Source organism: Myotis nattereri (assembly GCF_964212035.1).
Source record: "Myotis nattereri genome assembly, chromosome: X".
Taxonomy (NCBI): Eukaryota; Metazoa; Chordata; class Mammalia; order Chiroptera; family Vespertilionidae; genus Myotis; species Myotis nattereri.
Window position 1 is genome coordinate 1,626,797 of NC_138078.1, and position 12,405 is coordinate 1,639,201.

General features: G+C 46.3%; 2 protein-coding genes across 2 annotated transcripts; both read left to right on the top strand.

The window, feature by feature from the left end:
• Window positions 1-233: 233 nt before the first annotated feature.
• LOC308511072 (T-cell leukemia/lymphoma protein 1A-like) lies at window positions 234-572 on the top strand (the record flags this gene model as incomplete). The annotated part of the gene is made up of 1 exon (XM_081081083.1): window positions 234-572. The coding sequence occupies one exon, from the start codon at window positions 234-236 to the stop codon at window positions 570-572; it is 339 nt and encodes a 112-aa protein (XP_080937209.1).
• An 8,677-nt stretch (window positions 573-9,249) lies between these two features.
• On the top strand, window positions 9,250-9,588 carry LOC308511073 (protein p13 MTCP-1-like; the record flags this gene model as incomplete). Its single annotated transcript, XM_081081084.1, has 1 exon — window positions 9,250-9,588. One exon carries the CDS (start codon window positions 9,250-9,252, stop codon window positions 9,586-9,588), a length of 339 nt encoding a protein of 112 aa, XP_080937210.1.
• Between the last annotated feature and the right edge of the window lie 2,817 nt (window positions 9,589-12,405).

Genomic DNA, 12,405 nt, shown 5'->3' on the forward strand with positions numbered 1-12,405 from the left:
ACATTCAGTACACTTTGTTCTAGAAGAAAGATCTAAAGCTGAAAAAGAAAGAAAAGTTGAGATTTATAAATTTGAACCAAAGGCTACCACAAACACAACGGTAAAAATGATACAGATAAAAGCCGAGGTAAAATGCATTTGGAGACCCCATCCCCTGTCTTTCGATACTAGGACAGAAGTAGTGGCAGGCCCTGAGAAGGTGTGGCTGTTGCTCCTTGGACCACGGAGGGGTCATGGCCAAGCTCCCGTCGGTGGTGCACCTCACCTCGCACCCCATGTACCTGAGTATCCGTGGGCAATCGGTGTATGAGGACGAGCACCATCGCACATGGCTGCATCTCGTCATGGACTCAGGAGGTGTCCTGCAAGTACGGTTGTGGCAGGACGACATCCCCAGTTTGTATATCGCACTCACCGCCAACCCGCAGACCTCGAGCAGCATGCCTTGGATGTGGACGCTCCACCTTGGCAACCAGTACCGGGACTCCATGGACCGGTTCTGGCGCATCGTGCACCACGTCAAGGAGGATGACACGGAGGAATTGATCCTTGAGCTGATGGACGACTCGTAGGACACATGATGGGGTCCCTGGCTCTTCTCAACCTGAGCCCCAGTCCTACTGGCCTGCAGGTGGGATGTGTATAGTTCTGTTCACCTTTTTACTAAGCTCTGTTGTTCTATCTGCCACCCCCTGGGTGCGAGGGCAAATTGATGTCTCTCTCTCTCTCTCTGTCTCTCTCTGTCTCTCTGTGTCTCTCTCTCTCTCTCTCTCTCTCTCTCTCTCTCTCTCTCTCTCTCTTTCTCTCGGTCCCCCTTTTTCTTTTTCTTCTTCTTCTTCTTCTTCTTCTTCTTCTTCTTCTTCTTCTTCTTCTTCTTCTTCTTCTCCTTCTTCTTCATCTTCTTCTTGTCCTCATTTCTTTCTCTCACTCTGTGTCTCTTTGTCTCTCTGTCTCTCTCTGTCTCTCTCCCTCTCTCTCAGATCAATAAAAGCATTTTGAGCCAAGCTAGTTTTTCTCAGTGGTTGAGAGACGACCTATGAACCCGGAGCTCACAGTTTGATTCCTGGTCAGGGCACACAGAATAATTAACCAATGAGTCCTAGCTTGTTTGTCTCAGTGAATACAGGATTGGACTGTGGACTCTGGAAGGTCACAGGTTAGATTCTGGTCAAGGGTATATGCTAAGGTTTTGGCCTCAATCCCCAGTAGGAGGCGTGAAGGAAGCACCCAATGTATGATTCTCACTCATCGTTGATGTTTCTTGCTCCTTTCCTGTATGAAATCAATCCTATATAATAAAAGCCTAATATGCTAAGTGTCCAGTCGACTGTTCATCTGTTCAACCAATCAAAGCATAATATGGAAATGATATACTAAGGTTGCTCAACTGCTCACTGTGACATGAATTGACCACCAGTGACGAGACATTGAGACTGGTAGGTCAGCTTGCTGCTGGGGTCTGGCGGATCGGGACAGAGTGAGACTGGTTGGACATGCTCTGGACCCTTCTATGATCCAGCCCCTTCTGGCCAACCTCGCACATCCCCCGCCCCCGGCGCCCATCATGCACCTGTGGGGTCCCTTGGCCCGGTGTGTGCTCTCTCGTGATTTGCGACCCCTCGGGGGATGTCAGAGAGGTGGTTTTGCCTGGGTCCCCGCAGGCCAGGCCTAGGCAGGGCACTTGTGCACGAATTCCTGTACTGGGCCTCTAGTGAAAATATGTTAAACAGAGAGAGACAAAGAAAAGGCCTTAAGCCTGAAAATATTAGCCCAGCTCCGGTAGACAAGGCTTGAAGACATCACTGGAAAGTTTTCGTTTCAATGACCAGCATTCTCGTTGTTTGATCTCCTGAGGATTGTCAACCAATACTATTCTCTCCAAAAAAGAAACGAAAGTTTGGGGGATTACGGGTGTTTTATGCTGATCATCTCTTTCCTTTGAGAAATTACTAGGGATGCCAGGGCTCGTCTCCTGAAGGCTTGAGCTGGCTCTGTGTATGGCTTTAGCATCTAGCTCTGGATGCATTTGGATTTTTAGTTGTGTTTAGCAGTAAAGAGCACTAAACAAAGCCAAGCGATCATAAAATTCATCTAGCCTCGCACCAGAGAGAGGTGGCTAGAGAGGGAGATGGAGGGATCCCCAGAAATCAATTTCAGGGCATCCATGGTTGCATTAAAGAGATGACTGACTGCTGATTAAATTCTCCTCTTGCAGGAAAGTGATTGCAAATGCATATTGAGACCTTTAAGGCTGAGGATTGGGGAGCATGAGGGATGGGTTTCTAAGGTGTGTTTCTCATGTTCAAATACTGCACATCGGACCAAGCCGGCATGGCTAAGAGGTTGATCATCGACCTATAAACAGGAGGTCATGGTTCAATTCCCGGTCAAGGGCACATGGCCAGGTTGCCGTCCAATTGCCAGTAGGGGGCCGTGGGGGAGGCGGCCCATTCGTGATTCTCTCTCATCATGGATGTTTCATTCCCTATCTCTTTCCCTTCCTCTCTGAGTCAATAAAATAATTTCAAACATATTAGCAAGAACAGGTAAGACAAAGATGGATGAGAGGAGGAGGAGGAAGGATTGGGGAAGGAGTCTGATCTGAGGGAGGAATTTGAACTTTGTGGATAGAAGTGAGTTTAGCAGCAAAACCATACAGCTCTTGCCAAGAGAATGTCTGAGGTTTGGGGAAGGGAGAGATCATTCTATATGTGATGTTATGAGACCTCAGTAATCCTACTTGCTGTTTCACCAGTCTCTTTGCCTACTGTTTTCCCGATCAGGTATCCCAGGTATCTGTCTGTCTCTGAATATTTTGGTCTTGCCTCTCTCAACAGCACCTGAGAAGCAAGACCGCTGTTAAAAAGCCCACCTAGACGCTAAGGTTAGCTTTTCTCTGCCAGCTCTTAAAGGTAAAGCATATTATTTTCAAATTACTTGCACGTGGTGGGTTGCTCTATCGTTTGTGAGTTCCCTCTGAGATGATCAGAAAGAAGGTGGTGTAGTCAGGACAAAAAGAAATGTTGAACCAACTGCAAAGTTTTAATTAAGAAATAAAGAAAAGAAAAGAAATAAAAAGAAAAGAAATAAAAAGGAAAGAAAAGAAATGAAGATAAAAGAGCCTGGCTGGCATGGCTCAGTTGTTTATGTTAAACCTAGGAACCAGAGGTGTCGATTCGATTTGCAGTCATGGCACATGCCCAGGTTACAGTCTTGATTCCCAGTAGGGGGCATGCAGGAGGCAACCCATCCGTAATTCTCCGTCATCATTGATCTTTCTCTTTCTGTCCCTCTCCCTTCCTCTCTGAAATCAGTAAAACTATATGAAAAAAATGAAAGAATAGTCATGGCACAGGAAAGTAGAGCATTGAGTCAATCAATATAATAAATGGCTAATATGCAAATCTACCAAAGAGCAGAATGACTGGTCTCTATTGCACGTACTGACCACTGGGGGCAGATGCCCATGGCAGGAGCTGTCCACCGGTGGTCAGTGCACTCCCACAGGGGGAGCACCGCTCAGCCAAAGTCAGGCTCACAGCTGCCGAGCACAGGGGGTTAGTTGGAGCCTCCAAGGAAGCACTAAAGCAGGCCTAAGTTGGCAGTTGGACATCCCTCTAGGGGTCCCGGACTGGGAGAGGGTGAAGGACCCTCAGGCTGAGGGACCCCCCTGATTGCATAAATTTTATGCACTGAGCCTCTAGTAATGTTATAATAACTGTGTATAGTGTCAGATGGATATGAAATTAATTGCACGATTTATTAGTCCATTATATAATGTCTAATCATTGGGGTGTACCCCTGAGGAGAACCTAAGGTTCTTTGTTAACTGTCATTTAAAAAATGGTTTTAAAATTCCATAGGACCATGTTACATTCATAGAGACATATTTTCTATTAAGTACGTTTTGTACAGTTTGTTCTAGGAGAGAGATCTAAAGCTAAAAAGAAAGAAAAATTGAGATTTATAAATATGCAAAATAAACTAAAGGCATCCACAAACACAACTGTAAAAATCATAAAGATAAAAGCCGAGGTAAAATGCGTTTGGAGACACCAATCCCTGTCTTTCGATGCCAGGACCAAAGTAGCCAGAGGCTCTGAGAAGCTGTGGCTGTTGCTCCTTGGACCACGGAGGGGTCATGGCTGAGCTCCCATCGATCATCCTGCACCTCACCTCGCACCCCATCTGCCTGAGGATCCGTGGGCAATAGGTGTATGAGGACTAGAAGCAGCACACATGGCTGCATCTCGTCATGGACCTAGAAGGTGAACTGCAAGTCCGGTTGTGGCAGAACGACATCCCTAGTGGGTATATCGCACTCAGCACCAGCCCGCTGACCTCGAGCACCATGCCTTCGATGTGGACGCTCCACGTTGGCAGCCAGTACCTGGACTCCATGGGCCGGTTCTGGAGCATCGTGCACCATGTCAAGGTGGATGACCTGGAGGAAATGGTCCTTGAGCTGATGGATGACTCGTAGGACATCTGCGGGGGTCCGTGGGACGTGTATAGTTCTGTTCACCTTTTTAATAAGCTCTGGTGTTCTATCTGCCACCTCCTGCCTGTGAGGGCACATTGATGTCTCTCTCTCTCTCTCTCTCTCTCTCTCTCTCTCTCTCTCTCTCTTCTTGTTCTTCTTTTCCTTCTCCTTCTCCTTCTCCTCCTCCTCCTCCTCCTCCTCCTCCTCCTCCTCCTCCTCCTTTCTCCCTCTCTCTCTTCTGTCTCCTTGTCTCTCTGTCTCTCTCCCTCTCTCTTAAATCAATAAAAGCATTTTGAGCCAAGCTGGTGTTTCTCAGTGGTTGAGGAATGACCTATGAACCTGGAGGTCACAGTTCGATTCCTGGTGAGGTCACAGACAAGAATTAACCAATGAGCCCTAGCTTGTTTGGTTCTGTGGATAGGAGGTTGGACGGTGGACTCTGGAAAGTCCCAGGTTCGGTTCTGGTAAAGGGCACGTGCTCTGGTTGTGGACTCGATCCCCAGTAGGGGGCGTGCAGGAGGCACCCGATATATGATTCTCTCTCATCATTGATGTATCTCACTCCCTTCCTGTATGAAATCAATCCTATATAATAAAAGTCTAATATGCTAAGTGTCCAGTCGACCAGTCCTCTGTTCAACCAATCAAAGCATAATATGAAAATGAAATACTAAGTTTGCTCAACTGGTCACTATGACATGCATTGACCACCAGGGACAAGACATTCGGACTGGTAGGTCAGCTTCTGCTGTGTTCTGGCTGTTCGGGACTAGTGAGATGGGCTTGAAATGCCCTGGAGTCCTCCCATGGTCCCTCTCCAGCTGGCCAACCTCCCGTGTCCCTCCCAGATGTAATGGTGCACCAGTGTCGTCCCTTGGCCTGACCTGTGGCCTCTCGTAATCTGGGACCCCTCGGGGGATGTCAGAGAGCCAGTTTCGGCTGAACCCCACAGGCCAGGCCGAGGCACCACACTGGTGCACGAATTCGTGCACCGGGCCTCTAGTAAAAATATATTAAACAGAGAAAGACAAAGAAAAAGACCTTAAGAATGAAAATATTAGCCCACCCCAGGTAGACAAGGCTCCAAGATATCACTGGAAATAGTTTTCATTTCAATGAGCAGCGCTCTCATAGTTTGATCTCCTGAGGTTCGTCAACTGATACTACCCTCTCCAAAAAAAGAACGAATTTTTGGTGGATTAGGGGTGTTTTATGCTGATCATCTCTTTCCTTTGAGGAATTACGAGGGATGCCAGGGCTGGTCTCCTGAAGTCTCGAAACGACCCTCTGTGTGGCTTTAGAGCCTAGCTCTGGGTGCATTTGTGTTTTTTAATTGTGTTTAGCACTAAACAGCCCCAAACAAAGCCAAGTGATCATAAAATTCATCTTGCATTGCACCAGAAAGAGGCGGCTGGAGAGGGAGCTGGAGGGAGAAACAGAAGTCAATTTCAGGACATCCATGTTTGCATTAAAGAGATCACTGACAGCTGATTAACTTATACTATTGGAGGCCCTAACCAGTTTGGCTCAGTGGACAGAGCGTCGGCCTGCAGACTGAATGGTCCCAGGTTCGATTCCAGTCAAGGGCATGTGCCTTGGGTGTGGGCTCATCCACAGTAAGGGGTGTGCAGGAGGCAGCTGATCGATGTTTCTCTCTCATCGATGTTTCTAACTCTCTCTCCCTCTCCCTTCCTTTCTTTAAAAAATCAATAGAATATATTTTTTAAAAAAATAAATTCTGCTCTTGCAAGAAAGTGTTGGCAAATGCACATTGAGACCTTTAAGGCTGAAGACTGGGGAGCGTGAGGGATCTGTTTCTAAGGTGTGTTTCTCAAATTCAAAATATTGCACTTCGGGCTCAGCCGGCTTGGTTCAGTGGCTGAGTGTCGACCTATCAACCAGGAGGTCACAGTTCGATTCCTGGTCATGGTCCCATGCCCCGGATGCGGGCTCAATCCCCAGAGCGGAGTGTGTGGGAGGCGGCTGATCCGTGATTCTCTCTCATCATGGATGGTGCTCTCCCTCTCGCTATTCCTTCCTCTCTGAGTCAATAAAAACATTTAAAAAATTATGAAGCATGTGTTGCATTCAAATAAAATGCCCATTGTTCTAAAATAGTTTATTATTTTTTTTTGTTTTAAAACACCAGATGTCATTTAAAGACGACCTAGCACCCGAGCTGGTTTGGCTCAGGGGATAGAGGGCCCGCCTTTGTAAAAAATATATATTTTTATTGATTTCAGAGAGGAAGGGAGAGGAAGAGAGTTAAAAACATCCATGATGAGAGAATCATGGTTTGGCTGCCTCCTGCAAGTCCCTCACTAAGGATCAAGCCTACAACCTGGGGATGTGACCTTGACTGGGAATCAAACCTGGGACCCTTCAGTTCACAGGACGACACTCTATCCACTGAGCTAAAGCAGCTAGGGCCTATTTGACTTTTTCAAAGGGTGGAAACGCCTTGAAGAAGAACGAAGTATCTCAGCATTCATGTCACAGTAATTACATGAATTCACATAATTCATGGGAATTACAACTCACCTACCCATTCTTTCCACATTGTTCCTGTAAATGCAGACTCTGACTAATAATGAAGCTTGTAGATAAACAGCCTGTTTGTATAAGAATCCTAGGAACTAATTTTAAAAGACATGAACTCTGACCTTCCCAGTTCTTTGAGATTTCCTGACCTTCAACCTTAGAACCAGGAGGACGAAATCTAGGATGACGCACACTGGACCGACACGTGACCACTTGCAAGATCCTTATCATATTGGACTGTGCCTGTGGTCACATAGAGAACTTTTCAAGCCCCGCCTCCTGACTACATTGTTCTGTTTTGCCTCTCTCTCCTTATAAAAGCCTCTGCTTACACTGAGATTTGCAGATGGGTTTGGGGACAAGCTTCCCCTATCTTCTCAGGTTGCCAGCACCTGAATAAACCTCTTTACTCCCACACCACCATCTGGCTCCAGGGACTGGTTTCTGGGGTGTGAGTCAGGGGAACCTTGTTTTTTCTGGACACATTCCTGGACACATGGACTTCTGGGAATATGTGTATCATGGTCATGTTTTTTTCTTCTGCAGGTGACAGGTGGAAGCAGAGACCAGTCACAGAGGAAAGGAGCAAAGAACGGTGTTTTGCCTTCAGAGCAAGAAGAACAGGTAAGAAAAAGATGGATGGGAGAAGGAGGAGGAAGGATTGGGGATGGAGTCTGATCTTAGGGAGGAATTTGGCTTTGTGGACTGCAGTTAGTTTAGCAACAAAACCATACAGCTCTTGCCAAGAGCATGGCTGAGGTTTGGGGAAGGGAGCGATCATTCTATAAGTGATGTTATGAGACCTCGGGAATCCTACTTGCTGTTTCACCTCTCACATTGCTTTGTGTTTGCATGATCAGCTATCCCAGGTATCTGTCTTTCTCTGAATATTTTGGTGTTGCCTCTCTTACCAGTACTTGAGAAGCAAGACCGCTGTTAAGAAGCCCACCTGGACGCAGACGTTAGCTTTGTTCCTCTGCCAGCTGTTAAATGTGAAGCGTATTATTTCCATATTATTTGCATGGGGTGGTTTGTTCTATGGTTTGTGAGTTGCCTCTTAGATGATCAGAAAGAAGGTGGTGTAGTCAGGACAAAAAGCAATCTTGAACCAAATACAAAGTTTTAATGAAGAAAAAAAGAAAAGGAAAGGAAAAGAAAGAATAGGAAAGGAAAGGAAAGGAAAGGAAAGGAAAGGAAAGGAAAGGAAAGAGCCTGGATGGAATGGCTCAGTTTTTTAGCTTAAACCAAGGACGTGGAGATGTGGATTTGATTCCCAGTCATGGCACATGCCCGGGTTACAGTCTTGATCCCCAGTAGGGGGCATGCAGGAGGCACCCAATCTGTGATTCCCTGTCATCATTGATCTTTCTTTCTCTCCCTCTCCCTTTCTCTCTGAAATCAGTAAAACTATATGTAAAAGACCAAAGAATAATCATGGCACAGTGAAGTAGAGCATTGAGTCTACGCAATCATATATAATAAAAAGCCTATATGCAAATTGACCAAACAGCGGAATGACTGGTCGCTATGACATGCACTGACGACCGGGGGCAGATGCTCATGAGAAGAGCTGTCCACTGGTGGTCGGTGCACTCCCACAGAGGGAGCACCATTCATCCAAAAGCCAGGCTCACAGGTGCCGAGCACAGAGTGGTGGTGGGAGCCTCCATGGCAGCACTATAGCGGGCCTAAACTGTCAGCTGTACATCCCTCAAGGGGTCCTGGACTGGGAGAGGCTGAAGGGTTGACTAAGCGACCCCCCTGAGTGCATAAATTTTGTGCACTGATACTCTAGTACCATACTCTGTATGGTGTCAGATGGGTATGGGATTAATTCCATGATTTCTTCGTTCATTATATAATGTCTAATCATTGGGGTGTACCCCTGAAATGAACCTAAGATGGTATGTTAATTGTCATTTAAAAAATGTTTTTAAAATTCCATAGGACCATGTTACCTTCATAGAGTCATATTTTTCCTTAAGTATGTTTTGTAGAGGTTGTTCGAGAAGAGAGATCTAAAACTGAAAAGAAAGATAAGTTGAGATTTATAAATTTGCAAAATAAACCAAAGGCAACCACAAACACAACCATAAAAACCATAAAGATAGAAGCTGAGATAAAATGTGTTTGGAGACCCCATCCCCTGTCTTTGGATACCAGGACCGAAGTAGCGAGAGGCTCTGAGAAGCTGTGGCTGTTGCTCTGTGGACTACGGAGGGGTCATGGCCGAGCTCCCATCAATCGTGCACCTCATCTCGCACCCCATGTACCTGAGTATTCGTGGGACCTCGGTTTATGAGGACGAGAACCAGCGCACATGGCTGCATATCTTAACGGACACAGAAGGTCACCTTCAAGTACACTTGTGCCAGGTCGACTACCCCAGTGAGCCTAACCGACTCCCCACCAGCCCCCTGACCTCGAACAACATGCCTTTGTGGTGGACGATCCACCTTCACAACAGGTACCTGGACTCCGTGGACCGATTCTGGCGCATTGTGCACCACATCAAGGAGGATGACGTGGAGGAAATGATCCTTGAGCTGATGGAAGACTCTTAGGACATGTGATGGGGTCCCTGGCTCTTGTCAACCTGAGCCCCAGTCTTGCTGACCCGCTGGAGGGACGTGTATAGTTCTGTTCACCTTTTTAATAAGCTCTATTGTTCTACCTGCCACCCCCTATGTGTGAGGGTACATTGATATCTCTCTCTCTCTCTCTTTCTCTCTCTCTCTCTTTCTTGTTCTTATTGTTGTTCTTGTTCTTCTTCTTTTCTTCTTCTTCTTCTTCTATTTTTCTTCTTCTACTTTCTCTCACTCTCTCTATCTCTTGTCTCTCTGTCTCTCTCCCAATCTCTCAAATCAATAAAACCATTTTGAGCCAAGCTGGGGTTTGTCACTGGTTGAGGGACAAACTATGAACCTGGAGATCGCGGTTGGTTCCTGGTCAGGGCACAGACAAGAATTAACCAATGAGCCCTAGCTTGTTTGGCTCAGTGGATAGAGGGTTGGACTGTGGACTCTGGAAGGTCCCAGGTTCGATTCTGGTCTTGGGCATATACTCAGGTTGTGCGCTCCATCCCTAGTAGGCGGTGTTGAGGAGGCACCCGATGTATGATTCTCACTCGTCATTGATGTTTCTCGCTCCCTTCCTGTATGAAATCAATCCTATATAATAAAAGACCAATATGCTAAGTGTCCAGTCAACGGGTCATCTGTTCAACCAATCAAACCATAATATGCACTAGGGTTGCTCAACTGCTCGCTATGACAGGCACTGACCATCAGGGACAACACATTCAGACTGATAGGTCTGCTTGCTGCTGGGGTCTGGCTCATCGTGACTGAGTGAGACATGCTGGACACACCCTGGAGCCCTTCCATGGTCCCTCCCCAGCTGGCAAACCTTCCGTGTCCCTCACCAGACCGAATTGGGCAACAGGAGGGTGCCTTGGCCTGGCCTGTGCCCTCTCATAATCTGGGACCCCTCGGGGGATGTCAGAGAGACAGTTTTGACTGATTCCCGCAGGCCAGGCTGAATCACCACACTGGTGCACGAATTCCCCCAAACATTTGTTCTTTTTTTGGAGAGGGTAGTATCAGTGGTCGAACCTCAGGAGATCAAACAATGAGAACGCTGGTCATTGAAATGAAAACTATTTCCAGTGATGTCTTCAAGCCTTGTCTACCGGGGCTGGGCTAATATTTTCAGCCTTAAGGACTTTTTTCTTTTTTTTCCCCTGTTTAATATATTTTTATTAGAGGCCCAGGTTTCCGGCCCGATCGCCAGTAGGGGGAGTATGGGAGGCGGCCTATCTGGGATTCTCTTTAATGCAACCTTGGATGTCCTGAAATTGATTTCCTGGATCCCTCCCGCTCCCCCTCCAGCCTCCTCTCATTGGTGGGATGATAGATGAATTTTATGATTGCGGGGCTTTGTTTGGGGCTGCTTAGTGTTAAACACAATTGAAAACCCAAATGCACACAGAGGTAGACAGTAAAACCATGATTCTCTCTCATCATGGATGTTTCTCTCCCTCTCGATTTCCCATTATGTCTGAATCAATAAAATCTTTTAAAAAAATATTAGCAATTGTTGCATTCAGATGGCATGCACATTATTTTGAAATAGTTTATTATTTTTTTGGTTTAACATACCAGGTGTGTAGTCATTTAAAGACTAACCTCGCACCCGTGCTCCTTTGGCTCAGTGGATAGAGCCTCGGCCTGCGGACGTAAGGGTCCCGGGTTCGATTCCAGTCAAGGGCATATTTTCGGGTTGTGGGCTCCACCCCTGTGGGGGGCGTGCAGGAGGCAGCCGGTCCATGATTCTCTCTCATCATCACTGATGCTTCTATCTCTCTCTCCCTTCCTCTCTAAAATCAATACAAAAATATATATTTTTTAATAAAAGAGCCCACGCCTCAAAATCTGTCATGTGTCGCACTGCAGACACTCTGTCTCGTGTCCCCTTTGGGCTCGATTGCTTCAAGGGCAGTATGAGGGTGACATTTGAATTATGGGTTCTTTTTCTCCACTTTTTTAATTTCTTGTTTATTTGCTTCTCCTAAATGCAAACAGGCAGAGGTCTGACATTTCCTTAGGGCCCCGTTCATCTTTCCATGCTAATTGGGGAAGAGTATGCCTCAGTCCAGGTCATTGAGCTGGGTGTTGTTTTTTATTTTATTTTTCCTTCAGAAAGGAATGGAGAGGGAGAGACTTACAAACATTCATGATGAGAGAAACATAGATCTGCTTCCTCCGGTAAGTCCCTTACTGGGGATTGAGCCCACAACATGGGCATGTAACCTTGCCTAGGAATCAAACCCCGGGACCCTTCAGTTCTCAGGCCGACAGTCTATCCACTGAGCCAACCTGGCTAGGCCCAATTTGACATTTAAAGGGTGGAAATGCCTTGAAGAAGAACGAGGCATCTCAGCATTCATGTCACAGTGGGAATTACAACTCACCTCACCATTCTTTATACATTGTTCCTGTAAATGCAGACTCTGACTAATGATGAAGCTTGTAGGTAAACAGCATGTTTGTATAAGAATCCTAGGAACGAATTTTACAAGACCTTCCCAGTTCTTTGAGATTTGCTGACCTTCAACCTTAGAACCAGGAGGACAAAGTCTTGGATGACGCACACTGCAGTCACCTGACAACTTGCAACATCCTTATCAGATTGGAATGTGCCTGTCGACATGGAGAGAACTTCTCAAGCCTTGCCCCCTGAACTCTTTGCTCTGTTTGGCCTCTCTTTACTGAGCTCTAAAAGTTAAAAGAAAGAAAAGTTGAGATTTATAAATTTGCAAAATAAACCAAAGGCAACCACAAACAGAACCATGAAAACCATAAAGATAAAAGCCGAGGTAA